The 20,911-nt window shown below is 39.6% G+C and overlaps 1 protein-coding gene across 4 annotated transcripts in view; it reads left to right on the forward strand.

Moving 5' to 3' along the window:
- The window catches only part of CTNND1 (catenin delta 1), a 52,969-nt gene extending 38,692 nt beyond the window's left edge, over window positions 1-14,277 (forward strand). For 3 of the 4 annotated variants that reach the window (XM_068556460.1, XM_068556461.1, XM_068556465.1), the window contains 7 exons: window positions 49-241; window positions 595-709; window positions 1,404-1,491; window positions 10,381-10,443; window positions 11,220-11,323; window positions 11,739-11,826; window positions 12,099-14,277. In XM_068556460.1, coding sequence (XP_068412561.1) covers window positions 49-241; window positions 595-709; window positions 1,404-1,491; window positions 10,381-10,443; window positions 11,220-11,323; window positions 11,739-11,826; window positions 12,099-12,142 — 695 coding nt within the window. In that variant the 3' untranslated portion in view covers window positions 12,143-14,277. The remainder of the gene's footprint in view (window positions 1-48; window positions 242-594; window positions 710-1,403; window positions 1,492-10,380; window positions 10,444-11,219; window positions 11,324-11,738; window positions 11,827-12,098) is intronic. The other variant, XM_068556464.1, reaches the window with a different exon arrangement.
- Window positions 14,278-20,911: the final 6,634 nt, after the last annotated feature.

A 20,911-nucleotide genomic window follows, 5' to 3' on the forward strand; every position in this document is an offset into this window, starting at 1 on the left:
ACTCAGCTTGTTCTCCCTGCACACATTGCTCCTGTCTTACCGCTATAGGTAAACATGCTATTCCTAACTTGGTAAAGAATCTGCCAGGAGGGCAACAGAGCTCTTCCCAGAATTTCTCTGAGGACACTGTCGTCTCTGTTTTGAATACCATCAATGAAGTTATTGCCGAGAACTTGGAGGCTGCCAAAAAGCTTCGAGAGACACAGGGTATTGAGAAGCTGGTTTTGATCAACAAATCAGGGTGAGATTAACACTTAAAATTACAACTGGAAAAATTTGAATATGAGAGAGGGGTTGCTGGGAAGGGGCTTTCCCCTTTTGCTCTTTAAGGTTATTTTCCCTTATTTACATGGAAAGTATGAAGAGGTATTGCTCTTTTTTCTGTCTTAATGTTGATCCATAAATTGATAAGACTTTTACATCAAACATTTTTTTGTGTCACCGTTTGAGTTAAAATATGGGACTTGGTGAATACTTGATCTTGCCTGTTTTGGGATTTATATTCTTACGTTACATTATGTTAGAGAGTACAAGTTCTCAGCTTCTTCCCTCGTCCTACATCCAAATTCCATCTGGTGTTAACTTTCTCAAAAGGAACCGCTCAGAAAAAGAAGTTCGAGCAGCAGCGCTTGTATTACAGACAATCTGGGGATATAAGGAACTGCGGAAGCCACTGGAAAAAGAAGGATGGAAGAAGTCAGACTTTCAGGTAGAATAACTCTTGGGACCACGACTTTCACCTTTTTTCCCCCTTGGTCTCAGGTAATGCTTTTGTCTTTGTTTCTTCTATTTCACTGTCACACTGAGTCTACTTTTTTCTTTTTTTTCTTTTGGCGGCATGTGGGATGGTTCCCCAACCAGGGATTGAACGTGGGCCTCTGCAGTGAAAACGCTGAATCCTAACCACTAGGCCACCAGAGAACTTCCCCTGAGTCTACTTTTGCCCCAAGTCTCTGTGTGTAAAGAAATCATTTATTAACTTTTCCCCCAAAATGGTGCCTATAGTTCATTTGCTGCTGAAATAGCTCTGGTCTTCCTCTGTGTCATAGCATAGTGTAAATAAATACCAGTGGTAATGAAGGATGATGGCCTTTTTGACTTTTCTCCAAATCTGCCTTAGCCCTTTGAAGGAGTTTGCCATTTTCTGAGACTGTCATTTTCTGAGACTGTATCTCCTTGATAGCGTGAGTGTTTGATACCTTTGTAATCTGTTCAGAACACAAATAGAAGCCTAATATCCTAGTTCTGTTTCACTATACAGGTGTTTATTTAACCCTTACGAGTTACCTTTTGGTAAGAATTGTATTTGAGAATAAGGACCTAAAAGTCTGAGCCCATTAAGGAATAAGATAAGGGTGAATTCAGTACTCTGTGACATTATTGTGTTTTATGTTTGCCTCCAGGTGAATCTAAACAATGCTTCTCGAAGCCAGAGCAGTCATTCATATGATGATAGCACTCTCCCTCTCATTGACCGGAACCAGAAATCAGGTACAGTAACTGGGGGACATACCCCTCTGCTTTTATTCCACTTCTGCTATTCTTCTGCTATTCTTTCGTTAGATGGCTTACCATCTAATGAAATAGGATATATATTTATTTCTGAATGAGCTTGTCTTTTGGTGGAGGAAGAGTAGTCCTTCACCTCAGGATTATAACCCAGAAGCTGGTAGACCTGAGCATTAGAAAATAAGACAGGCAGTTAGCCTGCGTGTGATTCCCCCATCTTTGCTTGTGGACTTCAAATGACCAGGGAGTGAACCCTACTCTGTTTTCTCTATTTAAGATATAGTTGGCACATAACATTGTATAAATTTAAGATGTACAACATAATGATTTGACATATGTATATAGATAGTGCCTGACTTAATGATGGTTTGGCTTATGATTTTTTGACTTTGTGGTATTGCAAAAGTGATATGCATTCAGGAGAAACTGTATTTCACATTCTGAGTTTTGCTTTTTTCCCTGGCTAGTGATACATGGTGGGACAGTGTCTCACACTGGGCAGCAGTGGCATCGGCTGCAGCTCCCAGTTAGCCGTGCAGTCATGAGGGTGGACAGCCGATACACTTACAACCGTTCTGTTTTTCGCTTTTAGTACAGTATTCAATAAATTATATTATGAGATATTCAACACTTTATTATAAAGTAGGCGTTGTGTTAGATGATTTTGTCCAGCTGTAGGCTGATGTAAGTATTGTGAGCACGTTTAAGGTAGGCTGGGCTAAGCTATGATTGGTGGGTTAGGTGTATTAAAATGCATTTTCAACTTATATTTTCAACTTATGATAGATTTATCAGGATGTAACCCCATTGTAAGTCCGAGGAAGATCTGTATATTGCAAAATGATTATTTTTCCCCTTTAAATTTTCATATAATACCAAGTAGTATGTGTTTACTGTTGAAAAATTAGAAAATACAGACAAACCAGAAAAATGACAACAAAAAAAGTCACTTATTTCTGTTATCCAGAGATAACCACTGCTATCCTGTATCTTTTAAACACTGCCATGTGATCAAATACATTTTTCTTCAAAAGACAAATCATATATTAAGTGCTCATTATAACCCTTATTATCTTAATGACTCTTGGGTTTTGCCTCAGTCCGGGTCCTTGGGTCCTTAAAGTGTAGTCTGAGGATCACCAAATCTGTTGACATTTGTGCTGATGGTGCAAAAGCAGCGGTGGTGCTTTATTGCTGGGGGCTGAGTGTAAACCAGGGCGATGACGCCAAACCAAACTAGTTGTTGTAGTCTTCATTGCCATGTACTTGCAGTTATAAGAAGGGCCAGTTTCGGGAGGGTAGGGGGAAAAGGAGGAGCCAATTTCACTTAAGAATGTACTTGATGGAACTGTAACAATATTAATTTTATTGTTTCTGCTCTTGAGTACACAGCTTTTTAATATCCTGTGTTGGTGATACAGGGAGTACTCATAAAGCACCCTGTAGCATACCAAAGCATGATGGTTATCTTGAGGAAATGCACTTGTGCTATTGTTGGAGTTACTAGGTACACTAACCACTTTTTTTTTTTTTTGGAACACTATTTTTACTTAAAAAAACAGCAGACATTTTCTTGAAAATGAACGCAGTGAGCTCGTCAGTTTGAGGAAAAATAACTGACAGTACTTGCCTGAATTTTCAAGTGAAAATTTTAATTTTGGAAGACTTGTATCTGTCACTGTGAGCCTGGTAACATCCCAATAGTTAATATACTTTTTTTTTTTTTTTTTTTTAATTTATTTATTTATGGCTGTGTTGGGTCTTCGTTTCTGTGCGAGGGCTTCCTCTAGTTGTGGCAAGTGGGGGCCACTCTTCATCGCGGTGCGCGGGCCTCTCACTACCGCGGCCTCTCTTGTTGCGGAGCACAGGCTCCAGACGCGCAGGCTCAGTAATTGTGGCTCACGGGCCCAGCTGCTCTGCGGCATGTGGGATCTTCCCAGACCAGGGCTCGAACCCGTGTCCCCTGCATTAGCAGGCAGATTCTCAACCACTGCGCCACCAAGGAAGCCCCGTTAATATACTTTTAAATGAAATCAGTGGCGATGTTAATGAATGTGATTTTTTTGATATTATATCATGAAATGTGTTAACATTTAGAAAATCGGCGTAACTCTGTGAACCAGTATTTTCCAAGTGACCAGTGCATGATTTTCAAAATCATGCATGAGTAACTGATCCATTCAAAGTGTAAGACAGACCAATAGATATTAATTTAACAGACTGTGAAGAGAGCATTAGTTTGGATTCAGATTCCTTATTGCGCTAACCTTAAAGAAACTCTACTTGTCGAGTATTAGTATACTATCAAAGAATATCCACAATTATCTGAAAAGACCAATAAAGATCTCCTCCCTTTTCCAACTTCTTATCTGTGTGATGCTGGATTTTCTTTATATAATTCATCCAAAATAACATCACAACAGATTGAATACAGAGGCAGATATGGGAATCTAAGCTATCTTCTCTTTAAAGATGTGCAAAAATGTAAAACAATGCTTTTTTTAAAAAAATTAAAAGTATTATTTATGTTAACGGAATAAGTTTATTGTTTTTTTTTTGAAGTTTAAATAAAAATACTTTTAAGTTCTTTATTGTTAGTTGAGCCACCTCCCCACTTTCCCTTTAGATGAAGAACCATTTCCATGGTTATAAACACTCATTTTTTTTTTTCAGAGCAAGGTAAGAGTGTCCGAACCATCCTAGGATTTAATAATAGCCCATACCAAGCTTTTGTCTTTTTTTTTTTTTTTTTTTAAATGACCACGGTTAAAGATTTGATGAAAGTTCATAATAATGCAGTTGACAAGAAAATTAGTTATTTCTGAGATATACATTTTAAAGTAATAACTAGGATTATTACTTATAACATTATACCAGAACATATAAGATTTTTAGAAATTTCATGTAATGTCTGAAACATTTATATTAACATATTTCCATACATATTTCCATACAAATACAAATATAAGATTTTTAGAAATTTCATGTAATGTCTGAAACATTTATATTAACATATTTCCATACATATTTCCATACAAATACAAATATAAGATTTTTAGAAATTTCATGTAATGTCTGAAACATTTATATTAACATATTTCCATACAAATAACCCAATGAAAGTTTAGTATTAGTTGTTTTGTTTGTTTTTTTATACTGCAGGTTCTTATCAGGCATCCATTTTATACACATCAGTGTATACATGTCAATCCCAATCGCCCAATTCAGCACACCACCATCCCCACCTCACCGCAGTTTTCCCCCCTTGGTGTCCATATGTCCATTCTCTACATCTGTGTCTCAACTTCTGCCCTGCAAACTGGCTCATCTGTACCATTTTTCTAGGTTCCACATACATGCATTAATATACGATATTTGTTTTTCTCTTTCTGACTTACTTCACTCTGTATGACAGTCTCTAGATCCATCCACGTCTCAACAAATGACTCAGTTTCGTTCCTTTTTATGGCTGAGTAATATTCCATTGTATATATGTACCACAACTTCTTTATCCATTCGTCTGCTGATGGGCATTTAGGTTGCTTCCATGACCTGGCTATTGTAAATAGTGCTGCAATGAACATTCGGGTGCATGTGTCTTTTTGAATTACGGTTTTCTCTGGGTATATGCCCAGTAGTGGGATTGCTGGGTCATATGGTAATTCTATTTTTAGTTTTTTAAGGAACCTCCATATTGTTCTCCATAGTGGCTGTATCAATTTACATTCCCACCAACAGTGCAAGAGGGTTCCCTTTTCTCCACACCCTCTCCAGCATTTGTTGTTTGTAGATTTTCTGATGATGCCCATTCTAACAGGAGTGAGGTGATACCTCATTGTAGTTTTGATTTGCATTTCTCTAATAATTAGTGATGTTGAGCATCTTTTCATGTGCTTCGTGGCCGTCTGTATGTCTTCTTTGGAGAACTGTCTATTTAGGTCTTCTGCCCATTTTTGGATTGGGGTGTTTGTTTCTTTGATATTGAGCTGAATGAGCTGTTTATATATTTTGGAGATTAATCCTTTGTCCGTTGATTCCTTTGCAAATATTTTCTCCCATTCTGAGGGTTGTCTTTTCGTCTTGTTTATGGTTTCCTTTGCTGTGCAAAAGCTTTGAAGTTTCATTAGGTCCCACTTATTTATTTTTGTTTTTATTTCCATTACTCTAGGAGGTGGATCAAAAAAGATCTTGCTGTGATTTATGTCAAAGAGTGTTCTTCCTATGTTTTCCTCTAAGAGTTTTATAGTGTCCAGTCTTATATTTAGGTCTCTAATCCATTTTGAGTTTATTTTTGTGTATGGTGTTAGGGAGTATTCTAATTTCATTCTTTTACATGTAGCTGTCCAGTTTTCCCAGCACCACTTATTGAAGAGACTGTCTTTTCTCCATTGTATATCTTTGCCTCCTTTGTCATAGATTAGTTGACCATAGGTGCGTGGGTTAATCTCTGGGCTTTCTATCTTGTTCCATTGATCGATGTTTCTGTTTTTGTGCCAGTACCATATTGTCTTGATTACTGTAGCTTTGTAGTATAGTCTGAAGTCAGGGAGTCTGATTCCTCCAGCTCCATTTTTTTGCCTCAAGACTGCTTTGGCTATACGGGGTCTTTTGTGTCTCCATACAAATTTTAAGATGATTTGTTCTAGCTCCGTAAAAAATGCCATTGGTAATTTGATAGGGATTGCATTGAATCTGTAGATTGCTTTGGGTAGTATACTCATTTTCACAATGTTGATTCTTCCAATCCAAGAACATGGTATATCTCTCCATCTGTTGGTATCATCTTTAATTTCTTTCATCAGTGTCTTATAGTTTTCTGCATACAGGTCTTTTGTCTCCCTAGGTAGGTTTATTCCTAGGTATTTTATTCTTTTGGTTGCAATGGTAAATGGGAGTGTTTCCATAATTTCTCTTTCAGATTTTTCATCATTAGTGTATAGGAATGCAAGAGATTTCTGTGCATTAATTTTGTATCCTGCAACTTTACCATATTCATTAATTAGCTCTAGCAGTTTTCTGGTGGCAGTTTTAGGATTCTCTATGTATAGTATCATGTCATCCGCAAACAGTGACAGTTTTACTTCTTCTTTTCCAATTTGTATTCCTTTTATTTCTTTTTCTTCTCTGATTGCCGTGGCTAGGACTTCCAGAACTATGTTGAATAATACTGGTGAGAGTGGACATCCTTGTCTCGTTCCTGATCTTAGAGGAAATGCTTTCAGTTTTTCACCATTGAGAATGATGTTTGCTGTGGGTTTGTCATATATGGCCTTTATTATGTTGAGGTAGGTTCCCTCTATGCCCACTTTCTGGAGAGTTTTTATCAGAAATGGGTGTTGAATTTTGTCAAAAGCTTTTTCTGCATCTGTTGAGATGATCATATGGTTTTTCTTCTTCAATTTGTTAATATGGTGTATCACATTGATTGATTTGCGTATATTGAAGAATCCTTGCATCCCTGGGATAAATCCCACTTGATCGTGGTGTATGATCCTTTTAATGTGTTGTTGGATTCTGTTTGCTAGTATTTTGTTGAGGATTTTTGCATCTATATTCATCAGTGATATTGGTCTGTAATTTTCTTTTTTTGTAGTGTCTTTGTCTGGTTTTGGTATCAGGGTGATGGTGGCCTCATAGAATGAGTTTGGGGAGTGTTCCTTCCTCTGCAATTTTTTGGAAGAGTTTGAGAAGGATGGGTGTTAGCTCTTCTCTAAATGTTTGATAGAATTCACCTGTGAAGCCATCTGGTCCTGGACTTTTGTTTGTTGGAAGATTTTTAATGACAGTTTCAAATTCATTACTTGTGATTGGTCTGTTCATATTTTCTGTTTCTTCCTGGTTCAGTCTTGGAAGGTTATACCTTTCTAAGAATTTGTCCATTTCTTCCAGGTTGTCCATTTTATTGGCATAAAGTTGCTTGTAGTAGTCTCTTAGGATGCTTTGTATTTCTGCGGTGTCTGTTGTAACTTCTCCTTTTTCATTTCTGATTTTATTGATTTGAGTCCTCTCCCTCTTTTTCTTGATGAGTCTGGCTAATGGCTTATCAATTTTGTTTATCTTCTGAAAGAACCAACTTTTAGTTTTATTGATCTTTGCTATTGTTTTCTTTGTTTCTATTTCATTTATTTCTGCTCTGATCTTTATGATTTCTTTCCTTCTGCTAACTTTGGGTTTTGTTTGTTCTTCTTTCTCTAGTTTCTTTAGGTGTAAGGTTAGATTGTTTACTTGAGATTTTTCTTGTTTCTTTAGGTAGGCTTGTATAGCTATAAACTTCCCTCTTAGAACCGCTTTTGCTGCATCCCATAGGTTTTGGGTCGTCGTGTTTTCGTTGTCATTTGTCTCTAGGTATTTTTTTATTTCCTCTTTGATTTCTTCAGTGATCTCTTGGTTATTTAGTAACGTATTGTTTAGCCTCCATGTGTTTGTCTTTTTTACGTTTTTCTCCCTGTAATTCATTTCTAATCTCATCGCGTTGTGGTCAGAAAAGATGCTTGATATGATTTCAATTTTCTTAAATTTACTGAGGCTTGATTTGTGACCCAAGATGTGATCTATCCTGGAGAATGTTCCGTGCGCACTTGAGAAGAACGTGTAATCTGCTGTTTTTGGATGGAATGTCCTATATATATCAATTAAATCTATCTGGTCTATTGTGTCATTTAAAGCTTCTGTTTCCTTATTTATTTTCATTTTGGATGATCTGTCCATTGGTGTAAGTGAAGTATTAAAGTCCCCCACTATTATTGTGTTACTGTCGATTTCCTCTTTTATAGCTGTTAGCAGTTGCCTTATGTATTGAGGTGCTCCTATGTTGGGTGCATATATATTTATAATTGTTATATCTTCTCCTTGGATTGATCCCTGGATCATTATGTAGTGTCCTTCCTTGTCTCTTGTAACATTCTTTATTTTAAAGTCTATTTTATCTGATATGAGTATAGCTACTCCAGCTTTCTTTTGATTTCCATTTGCATGGAATATCTTTTTCCATCCCCTCACTTTCAGTCTGTATGTGTCCCTAGGTCTAAAGTGGGTCTCTTGTAGACAGCATATATATGGGTCTTGTTTTTGTATCCATTCAGCCAGTCTATGTCTTTTGGTTGGGGCATTTAATCCATTCACGTTTAAGGTAATTATCGATATGTATGTTCCTATGACCATTTTCTTAATTGTTTTGGGTTTGTTTTTGTAGGTCCTTTTCTTCTCTTGTGTTTCCCACTTAGAGAAGTTCCTTTAGCATTTGTTGTAGAGCTGGTTTGGTGGTGCTGAATTCTCTTAGCTTTTGCTTGTCTCTAAAGCTTTTGATTTCTCCATCAAATCTAAATGAGATCCTTGCCGGGTAGAGTAATCTTGGTTGTAGGTTCTTCCCTTTCATCACTTTAAGTATATCATGCCACTCCCTTCTGGCTTGCAGAGTTTCTGCTGAGAAATCAGCTGTTAACTTTATGGGAGTTCCCTTGTATGTTATTTGTCGTTTTTCCCTTGCTGCTTTCAATAATTTTTCTTTGTCTTTAATTTTTGCCACTTTGATTACTATGTGTCTCGGCGTGTTTCTCCTTGGGTTTATTCTGTATGGGACTCTCTGCGCTTCCTGGACTTGGGTGGCTATTTCCTTTCCCATGTTAGGGAAGTTTTTGACTATAATCTCTTCAAATATTTTCTCTGGTCCTTTCTCTCTCTCTTCTCCTTCTGGGACCCCTATAATGCGAATGTTGTTGCGTTTAATGTTGTCCCAGAGGTCTCTTAGGCTGTCTTCATTTCTTTTCATTCTTTTTTCTTTAGTCTGTTCCGCAGCAGTGAATTCCACCATTCTGTCTTCCAGGTCACTTATCCGTTCTTCTGCCTCAGTTATTCTGCTATTGATTCCTTCTAGTGTAGTTTTCATTTCAGTTATTGTATTGGTCATCTCTGTTTGTTTGTTCTTTAATTCTTCTAGGTCTTTGTTAATCATTTCTTGCGTCTTCTCAATCTTTGCCTCCATTCTTATTCCGAGGTCCTGGATCATCTTCACTATCATTATTCTGAATTCTTTTTCTGGAAGGTTGCCTATCTCCACTTCATTTAGTTGTTTTTCTGGGGTTTTTTCTTGTTCCTTCATCTGGTACATAGCCCTCTGCCTTTTCATCTTCTCTATCTTTCTGTAACTGTGGTTTTTGGTCCACAGGCTGCAGGATTGTAGTTTTTCTTCAAGCTTTTGTCTTTATGTATATGTACACACAGTCACAAGCCGTGCAGTCAATAGCTTTCACCTGTCCACCTCTTTCAGCCTCTGCCTCAATTGCAAGGAGTTGCTTTGCCTCTGGTCGGCCCTTCCCAGGGCAGCCCACCCCTGGGGACTTCTTTTATTGTGGCTCTTTTCCTGTCCCTATGAAAAGTTTGCAAGCTTCTCGAAAACAGGAACTTGGATTTATTCATTACTCATATCTTTATATCCCTAGCAGAGATTCAGTGTAGCAGGGGTTCAAAGCTTCCGAATATAGATCTATTGTTTTTTTTAAATGAAATAAATATTTAAAATAAATGTTAAATGAAATAAATATTTAAAAGCACTGTAGCTATTAATACATGTAATCTACACCAGTGAACATTCTTTGGATCCTCATAACTTCTAAGAATATAAAGGGGCCCTGAGACCAAATAATTTGAAACCTGCTGGCTTAGAGTGAATCGTTTCTTACGTTAGAGTCTGTAGGAAAGGGATCTCTTTGAGTCCCATGAGGGCTTTGTCTAGAGCCTAGCACTTCTGGTGGGTGCTTAGTAAAAATTTGATGGGAGGGAGGGGGAAGGGAGGACAGACTAGAAAGCAATTTTTATGAGTTTAGATTTTGAAGAGTTGGTTTTTGACCTGGATAACTTTCTGACTCCCTGTAGATAAGAAACCTGATCGGGAAGAAATTCAGATGAGCAGTATGGGCTCAAACACAAAATCATTAGGTAGGTGATGAATTCCTGCCTAAGGATATGGAGTAATCCGTATTATTATGTGGGATGAGGAGAACCATCTGGCTCTGCAGCTCTTTCCAGCACCCGCACCATTTACCTTCCTGGAAGAACACTGGCTGGACATCCCATTTGGAAGGATTCAAGGAAATGCAGTAAAACCTGATCTATCTACCTTTTCCCGCATTCCCAAATGCTCAGAGGTTAAAAAAAAAATCTTCATATGCCTCCCCCGTTAATACAGAGTCAAGTGTGTGTCCCTAAACTGTTGCCCACAGCCTTTCACAGTCTGACGCCAGGTTCGCTCTGTCTTACTCTCCGTATCCTCTGTTTGAGCCCACCTAGTCTACTTGCTATCCTGTCTCTTCAGTCTATACTTTTTTATTTTGCTCTAGTAATACCTCCTATTGGAATGTCCTTCCCAATTGCTTTGTAAATGTTCTTCATCCCCAAAGGCTTGGCTGAAGTCCTGTCTACTTTGTTAGGTCCTTCCTGACTATGGCAGCTCACCTCACTAACTTCTCCTAATTCCAGTACCCTTCATAGATCTCTTTAGTTTAGCTTTATTATCATATATGATATATATTGCCTTCCCAGTTAGATGTAAGTTTTTTTTATGTCAAGGACCACCTGACCTTAATGCCTTTGGTAAAGCTCAAATGCTTCACCAAAGAGGTGCCTAAATCACATTTATCTGCTTAATACATATTTTACACTAGAGGGGAACGTCATGTCTCTGTACTTCTTTTTTTTTTTTTTTTTTAAACTAGATAACAACTATTCCACACTGAATGAGAGAGGAGACCACAATAGAACACTGGATCGATCTGGGGATCTAGGCGAAATGGAGCCATTGAAGGGAACGCCCCTGATGGTAAATTCTCTTTATATACTATTGTCCTTCTAAGGCTAGTTCTGTTTTGAAGCCTGCATGTTCTGTGAAATAGGAAAAAAGTACGTACTGAAAGACAGCACCTTTTCTTGTAGGGGTTTTCAGGGAAAAAGTAGGAGTTCTGATTCATGTTGGGATTTCTTGTGCCATTATTCTGTGATGGTTGAGATGGGAGAAAGAAGGCTAGAAATGTGTTGCTTATGTGACTAATGCCAACTGATCTATTCTCACATTACTCTCTTTCTGTTCCTGCCTTTTTTTGAATATCTTGCCCTTCACTTACTATTACCTTGTTTTGTTTGAGTTTACAAATTTGGGGATTTTCCCTAGATCTGGCATGCATTCATGAGGTTCCTATTTTCTTACTCTCATACTAACACATTGCATGTGTTCACAGCAGGACGAGGGGCAGGAATCTCTGGAGGAAGAGGTGGATGTGTTGGTTTTGGATGATGAGGGGGACCAAATGTCTTACCGCCCCCATGGTATGTCCTTCAGCCACCCCCAAGATCATCCTTGAGGAAGGAGGTCTCTGTGTGCCAGCAGTTTGCCAATCATGCTGATCTGATCCGTCTCAGCCACACGGGGCGTGGGGGTGCTGCTTCTGTGATTGTTACCTCTTAAGAGGCTGGGACGTGCCACTGGTGATCTGATTCTCCATTATGTGCTACTTTCTTCCCTTCAGATTTGCTCAACTCTCTTTTGGTTCTCCTTATTCCCAACCCTATTAACATCTCTTTCTCTTTTTTCCCTACAGCAGAAGATTTAGCACCACTCTCTCCGCTACATCTGGGCTTATAATATATGTACTTTTATTTTTTGGTGGTGAAATGGACTGATGATTTTTCCCTTTCTTCGCTGGACTGTTGTGCCCACTGCCACACTGCCTCCTGCCCTCGTAGCCCTAAGTGGCTGCCTTCTTTCCATCAACTCCCTAACTTCTTCCAGTGAAGCTTAATTGTCCCTCCTCCCCCCTCCAGATCCCCTGCAATTACTCCCAAGAAGCCTGACTCAGTTATATGCATATCTTGAGAAACTGCTGCAGATTAGCTCTTTTTGCCAGCTCTCCCTGGAACTCTTGACCAATCTGTGGAGGGAGGGAGAGAGTGGGAATCCTCACTGGAAGCCATGGGAAGAATTGGAAGTTATATGCTATATATGCAGTGTCCAGCAATCTGATAAACCGATGATTCTTAAGCAAGATTTTTTTTCTCTTGGTGGGGAAGGGACCTTTACATTTTTGGAGAATGGAGGGCGTGAGCTCTTCCTTCATTCCTAATGACTATTTTTGAAGCAAAGAAGGCCGGCAACATTGGCACATACCACTTGGCAAGGGCCCTTGAGAAAGTGAAGGTTTCCTAGAGCTGAGATTAAGAAACCTTGCCCTCCTCATCTCCAGGGCAGGGACCATCAAGGACCTACAGACTCCATCTCTTCTCCACGCCTCATGCCAGCCCTGGGCTGCAGCTGCTGCCCCTTACTGAGGCTGTCCTTAACCCTCCTCTCCCATCCTGTGATAATGTCTGCTGACTTGGCCTGGCCATTTGCAAGAGGCTGTAGAAGGAGGAGAATATGTCAAGGAAGACTTTTTGGGTGAGAAGGAGCAGAAAGATGTCTTCTGGGGAGGAGAAGAGCCTCTAGGAGGAGCTCGTAGGAATGTACATGAATCGTTTAGTCTGAAACTGGCAGGAAGCTACAGAGCTGGCTTCCCCCTGCCCTTATTTCTCCTTTTTCTCACCCTTATAGCCCCATCCTCCCCTGCTTCCTCCCTGGATTGGCTGGCTGACTAAAGGACTTGATGTACATACTCCTGCCCCCTTTACCCTTAAAAAGGTGGGGTTCGCCCCTGGCTTTGCCTCTTCTTTGTGCCTTTGGCCTGGGGTGCATCTCCTCCTTCCCTTCCATGTGCCTTTCTTTGCCTCTGCAGTCTCATTTCTCATGATTTTGCAAATTATATTTTGTTGCTTTCTTACCTACTTCTTGGCCCTAAATAGCAGAAAGAAGAGGAGAGGTGACCTAGAGAACCTCAGTCTCTCCACTGGGAATTGGAATAGCCTCTAATAATAGCCATAGAAGGTTTTTCTCAACTGTGTATGTTGGGATTTTGCAAAAATCCTGTTCTGATGAACCTCCAAATTAGATTGGTGGGAGGAGTGAGTGGTGTGGCTCTTACTCCTTAGTTGCCCAGAATGATTGTCATCTCTGAAGGGGTTATAGGGAAGTCGTGTCCATATCCCCCTCCCCGACCCCCCACCAACCCCATACCTCCTCCTTTCAGTTTAGTGTATATTAGCAGGTTGGGCTAGAGGAATCAGCTGCTATGCGGTTGATTTTTTTTTTTTTTTTTTTTTTTAATCCTTTCCCTTACTTGCCTTTTACTCCTCCCCTTAATCTAAAAGCTCTGTTTAATGCAACTGGAAATCTTTATCCTCCTCTCTCCCCCTTCCTTTATATATTGAGGCTTTGGGGTAGGAGAAAAGTGCACAACCCACCACCCCCCTTCCCCTCTGCATTAAAATTCCTTATTCCTTTTCCCCTTCACATTTCGTCCCACTCCTTTTCTGGCAAAAAGGAGCCTTTTCCTCTCTGTGACCCTAAAAGCATACTGCACAGGGGAAATCGCCCCCATCCAGATGTGGCTCCACTCTTGGTTTCTCTTGTCTTCTTCTGCTCTTTTCCTGGTGCTGTTTTTGTCGGTGGGGTGTGGGTAATAGAACAGCCATGGGCTTTTGGGGACCTTTAACTGTTTGTTTTTTCCTTTTCATTTATAAAAACACTAAACGTTCAATTTCAGAGAACCAAAAATCCCACCTTCCCACCGAACACTACTAAGGGGCATGTCTTCTGCTCCATACCTTTTCTGTTTTTCTTTCTCTCTTGTTAATGCTTTTAAAAACAAATGAGTTTTTTTATATAAATAAAGTTTTTAAAGTGTGTATGTGGGGGGTCTGTGTCATTTCTTCACTTTAAGCTGTATCTCTTCTCTCCTTTTCATCTTGGTTACTTCCTTATGTATCAATGTCCTTTTTCTCTGCAGAGCAACTAGAAGGGGATTGTACCAGGACTGATTTATTTTGAGCTCAATCCCAACTCTTAACAAGGAACATTCTTTTTAATTATATATGAAACATTTTTCCTCTGAAGATTCTTAAAAATTAAATGTGGCTAAGTAGAGCACGGGAAGCTTATTGCTAACTTAGAGATAGGAAACTGAAGTATAAAGAATAAGTCACTGGGATTCTTTTGCAACATTTGACAAAACTAACGTTGAATAAAGCTCATTGCAATACATGACCCTCTTGAACATTTATGGGTAGAAGATTAGAAACTACCAGCTCCAGCTATCATCCTAATAAGTATGAAAATGTAGAATTAAAAGGCTCACTAGGCCGTAATGTTGCTTCTCAGGCTGTCTGCAATCTTTTAGTAAGATGTTAAGGGGCAGGCCTATAGCTAGCTTCCTCTGTGTCCTCCCAAGTAATATGTGGGTGGGTAGCAAATACTCATTGGATTACCAGGGGTTGTCTTTACTGTAGAGGCCAAGGATTAAGACCTACAGAAAGGGGCTTATTTCTCTGGGGCCCATATTTCGTGTTACATTATTAAGACTCGAGAATTTATGTAAAATGCTTTCTGTATGCCCAATCTTTAGATTAAAAATATATAGCTGCTTCTGGTGATGCTCATGTCTCAATTTTGTTGAACTAGGTCTTGGGTATGAAAACTTTCTTGGGCTTGTAAGACCAAGAAATCTAAGCACTGTAGCTGATAACCTTTTAGAGCTTGATCTGTGTCTGACAGTTGTAGTTTTAGAAGGATGAAGCACAGAGCCAAAAAGCTGTTAGAGTTTGCTTTACAAAGAGGTTTGGTAGACCTGCTTGAGACTTTTTTTTTTTTTTTTAATGTAGAAAAACCTGGCTACTGGTGAATAGCCTTTATTTCTGTTTATTTCTGTCATATTCTTTATTATGCACGGGCATTGAGCTTCATAGAAACCTTACTCTTCTCTCTGGATTGGTCCATTTGTTTTATCTCATTCAATAAATATTTCCCCAGCATCTTCCATATGCCAGGCATTGTTGTGTATGTTAGGTTTAGATTAGAGAATGAAACAGATGGACCCTTTCTCATATGCAATCCATGAGAATTCTATGCAGCTGAGATCTGTGGTCTTTTAAAAACATTTTTCTGCCCTTAACTAAAACAAGGTGTTAAAAAGAATGATCTGTAAAGTCCCTGTATCTCGTTTCTTGACACTGATTTAGTAATGCTTTTGAAGGCCCTTGGTATCTCTTAGTACCAACTTTAGGAATCCTGTGTATTTTGTCAAGATTTGCCCATTTGTTCCCTGATCCTTTAGAGCCTGAGTTTTTTGGGTTTTTTTCCTGGAGGCGGTTATAGATTATGCTCAACCACTCTTCTGCCTCAGTGAGCCTTTTTTGTGAACATGTTTGTGCAATAGCTGCAATGAGTCTTGCTGTGACGTACTTTCTGACAGCTCAGAGCTATGACCTCACTTGGTCACTTGTTCTTTCTTGCTGAACTAATGCACTTTGTTACAGACTAGAAGTATCTCACCCAGGAAGAACTAAGGACCAGTTATTCTAGATCGTTATTTTTCATTTTGTCTATATCTGAAGTACAGGATAGTAAAGGTTTATCTTGGTATTTTCATAGATAGAGTTACAGACCAACTACACGCAGCCTTATAGATCTGAGCAAGTACACAGGAATTACCTGGGAAGCTTGTTAAAAATGCAGATTTCCGTGCTAAGTTTCCAAAAATTGCTTAAATACGTGGGACTCAGGAATTTGAAATCTTACGTAACCTAGGTTATTCAAATGCCTGTGGTGAGTTAATTGCAACTTGAGACACTAAAGACTTGCTTAAGAATTCAGCCTCAAACAAGAATCCAGGATGACTGGCTTCAACTCCGCTGGCAGTGATACTAGTTTCATGGTGGGTGTGGTGACAGCCACAATAAAGGAGTGTTCATATAGGAAACAGTGTTTATCTCAAAGGAATGAATGATTACTGTAGAGTCTGAGATGATAGTGACAGGCTGATACGTAGCATGTAGGTTGGAGAAACTTCTTTTGTAAATCATGTCATCTAATGCCCAAGCTGATGAGACGTGAACTTAGCCCTTGATATGGGGCCCTCTAGGGCAATAGAGAATTCCCTAGAGCCGATGGCTCTAACTGAAGTGTCACTTCTGGCTACAAAGGATACCTCAGCTGGGAGGCAAGTGGCCCCATTGGCCAAAGCCAAGGAGGTGTGTCGAAATTTAAATCACTCCTGAGGGACAGCCTATACCAAGAAAGCACGCTGCCTGCGCGTGCCCACACACACGACATTGTAGGAGCTAATTTATTTTTTTTATTGTGGGATCTCAGTTCCCCACCCAGGGATTGAAGCTGGGCCATGGCAGTGAAAGCCCGGAATCCTAACCACTAGGCCACCAGGGAACTCCGCAAATTTCTTTTTCATGTAAATTTATGACTTTTTTTTTTTTTTTTTTGACCTTGGTGCGCAGCATGTGGGATCTTAATTCCCTGACCAGGGAGCGAACCCTCGCACTCTGCAGTGAAAGCAGGGAGTCTTAACCACTGGACTGCCAGGGAAGTCCCAACCTATGACCTCTTGACTTTGCTGTTGTCTATATCACTTAAAGCGTTAGTTCTTCAGCTGATCCACCCAGAATTTAGGGGCAGACGTGGATGGAGAGGAAGCTGGAGGAAATGAGGTAGGGAAAGCATAAGTGAAAATAGTCATTTTGGTCTGTCTGTATTATATCCTGACAATATTTTTTCCCTTTTTATGTAGTATGAAATGTAGCCATGGATGGATTGAGTCAAGAGCATTATACCTGTTAGTGTAATTGTAGGAGCCATAAATATTATTGTAAGCATGTGGCAACTAGCTATTTTGTTTTATTTTTAGCTGAGGAGAAAGTGCTATGCTTCTCACTGTATACATTTCTATCTTTATTGTTGAAAAGGACAGGTTCTTCCACTTTTATTTAGGATACAGAAGGGATTACTATCTTGCCGTCTTTGCCCAGGTATTTGTAGTGCTAATGGACAAATAGTCTGAATGCCATAAGGCATTTGTGCCTGAGGAAGAGAAAAAAATATGAGATATTCACGGTAATGTGCCAAGCACTTACACTGCTCTTGTCTTCAATTCTTTTTTGCTCCATCCTTAAGGCAAAGTTAGCATTGGGCTTTTGCAAACTTTGCACTCTGGGCCTTTTTACAACCCAGTCTGTTAGAATCAAGGGTGGGGGGAGTGTAGTGTGTGTAGTTGGAACTAATTCAGACTTCTGTTTTTTGGCATTGTGGTGGATTGGATACTCTGAAAAGTACTTTCAGCAGAAACAAGATGCTGGGTAAAATGTATTTATTTAAAAAATAGTTACAAACATATTGCTGAACAAGCACAAAAGTAAGGCATCCATAGATCATCAAAAATGAAGTGAAAACTGGAATTGTAGGAAGTAAGCAACTGCTAGAGCTAGCTTTTACTCAGCTTTTGCCAAACTCAGCAGGCTTTCAGCATCTATTTTAGTGACTATGCAGGGTATGGGAAACAAAATGAAGGTGACTCCAAGCAAAGCCAGGATACCCTCAGTGTAAAGGTGAACAAGAAATAAACTCTATGGAAGAGGGCAGCAAGGAATTTTTTGTCTCAACCTTGATATTACCCCAAAACTGGGCTCACCTCTTGGTGGGTGTCAAGCCAAAGACACAGCCAAGCCAAAGATCAGGAGAAAGAAAGATTTATTACTTGCAACAAGTAAGGAGAACACCAGGGATCTTTGCCAAAGCAGTGTCTCTCCGGATCAGCAAAATGGGGGAAGTTTTAAGCTGAGGCTACATGCATATTCATGAAGGAGCTTGGGCTGAGGAGAATTCACCATAGAATTGGGGCTAAGGTTGACAGAGTCCAAGCTGTAGTTGATTGAAGCCAGAAAAGGTCAACATCATCATCTTTAAGTTCCAGTTGATCTGGTGGTTGAGTGCCCAAGGGGGTGTTTAAATTCTGAAAAACAGCTCAAGAAAGTGCTTCAGACTAATCTTTACCGTTAAAACAGAACTGGGAGTCTCTACAACTCATTTATTAGCCTTGCTATTGTTACTTCTCTTGCCTAGTAACAATTTGTTCTTTTGTTCCCTTAAGATCATTATTACTGAGACCTGTTCAAGGGCAGGCATTGTGGCCAGGCTTAGATCATAAAATGGCTTAGACCTAAAACGGCTTCTCTTATGTCAGAAAGCTATATCTGGTTCTTTTCTGGGCCCCCTACTCTATCTGCTTACAGTTGGTCATGCCTTCAGGTGATTTCCAGAAGCAAATGCAATCCCTTGAAGGCCTCAATTCCTATATATAAACTCCCAAAGCAAACCCTGCTTAAAAATTATAAGATGCACAAAGAAATAAGATGCCACAAATGGAAAAGGGGCCAAAAAGTCACAGAAGCTGATCCTTAAATACTTCAGATGATAGCATTGTCACACAGACTAATGAAATAACTTTTTGACTAATGAGCTAATACAAGTTGGAAGCTAAGAGGTGACAAAAAACAACCCAGCAGATTTTTTTTTTTGGGAAAAAAAAAGCCTTTCTGAATTAGAAATGAAAAATACAAATTTGAAATAAAAACTCAGATTAAATTGATTGGAGAAATTGAAGGGGTTCTAGTGAATTGGAAGATCTCAAGAAATTATACAGAATGCAGTCCAAAGAGAATGAAAGGAAGAATGGAAAATGGCAAAGATGTTGAGAAGCAGACAATAGAGGACAAGAGAATGAGAAGATCTAATGTACTAAGTTATCTGGAACTCCAGGAGGAGAGGATGGGAAGAGACATTATCCAAGGAGGTAACCACCGATAAATTTTCAGATTTGATGAAAGGCACTAAACCTCAGATTTAGGAATCCCAATGAGTTTGCCAAGCAAGATAAAAAGCAACTCATATCTAGAGACACTGAGGTAAAATGCTCTCTATCTTGAGCAGCTAGAGATAAAATGCAGACAAACATTAGAAAACAGCCTAGATGGATGACCTGTCAGCATCAACAATGAAAGCCAGAAAACAGTGGAATTCTTTCGCTGCATCCCGTTAACAAAAGAAGTTATCGTGGAAATTGACACTTGGTAAAAGTTTTTTAAGAAAGAGGGCTAATTAGAAACATTTTCAGCCAAAAGCAGAGTTTGCCGCAGGTAAGTCAGGATTCCTGAGGCAGAAGGAAAATGGTCTTAAATGGAAAATCTGATGCAAGAAGGAACACTGAACAAAGATACTGGTAAATAATGTTGGTAAGAGTAGGTAAGCGTTAAGTGTAAAGACTGTAATTTGTGGGAGGGAAATATGAGCTAGAATTAAAATACTAGACGACAATAGCATGTAACTTGGGGTGACTAGAACACTAATTTTCATGTTCTTATATTCAGGAGGAAAATGAATGTATTGATTAGCTTAGGACTTTTGTGAAACTGTACATATTAGCTAGAATAACCACTAGAGAACAGAGCATATCACCTTCAAACAAGTAGAGAGGGAAGAAGGCAAGAGGAGGATGGGGGGATCAGATCTGGTACTACCTCTGACAGAACAATCTAAGCTCCCAGGGTACCAGTTATAGGAAGTGGTGAGGAGCCTACCTGTATATCACAGTACTGGGACATAGTGTGTGCAGAAAAAGAACAGTGAGTGAAGTGTAGGAGGGGGCAGAGGGAACAGGTCCAAGATAGTTTCCATTAAAGCAAAGTTAAAATTTAAATAAAAATTATTTGCTGGGTTGTGTGTGAATTGGTCAGCCTGACTTAAAGATAGGAGGTTAGGACAGAATATTTTCATATCTTGCCCACTGAATTGCTGACTCCTGGAGTCCTTCAGGATATGGAACCTTAGTTTTACATCAGAGGAAGAAGAGTTAAATGAAAATTGAATCCATGCCCTCTATGTTTCCAGACCCCAGACCCCAGACCAAGATCCAAATAAACACTATAGGAAGATGAGAAAAAAATCCAAACATGAAACATCAAAGCAAACCCTACTCTCTTTGCTGCTAGTTACTTCTCTTTGCACTAGGAAACCATGCACCTTTTTTTTTTTTTTTTTTTTTAATTTTTAATTTATTTTACTTTTGGCTGTGTTGGGTCTTTGTTGCTGCACGCGGGCTTTCCTCTGGCTGCAGCGAGCGAGGGCTACTCTTCGTTGCGGTGCGCAGGCTTCTCATGCGGTGGCTTCTCTTGTTGTGGAGTGTGGGCTCTAGGTGCGTGGGCTTCAGTAGTTGTGGCACGCGGGCTCTAGAGCGCAGGCTCAGTAGTTGTGGTGCACGGGCTTCGTTGCTTCGCGGCATGTGGGATCTTCCCGGACCAGGGCTCGAACCCATGTCCCCTGCCTTGGCAGGCGGATTCTTAACCACTGCGCCACCAGGGAAGCCCCATGCAGCTTCTTAAAAACAAAACAAACAAACAAACAAAAACTGCTCCCAAGCCAGAGAGTTCTCTAGTTTCATGCCCCTAGGGACATCACCAACATTCTAGGAAAAAAATTCTC

The sequence above is a fragment of the Eschrichtius robustus genome, chromosome 11, assembly GCF_028021215.1.
Source record: "Eschrichtius robustus isolate mEscRob2 chromosome 11, mEscRob2.pri, whole genome shotgun sequence".
NCBI lineage: Eukaryota > Metazoa > Chordata > Mammalia > Artiodactyla > Eschrichtiidae > Eschrichtius > Eschrichtius robustus.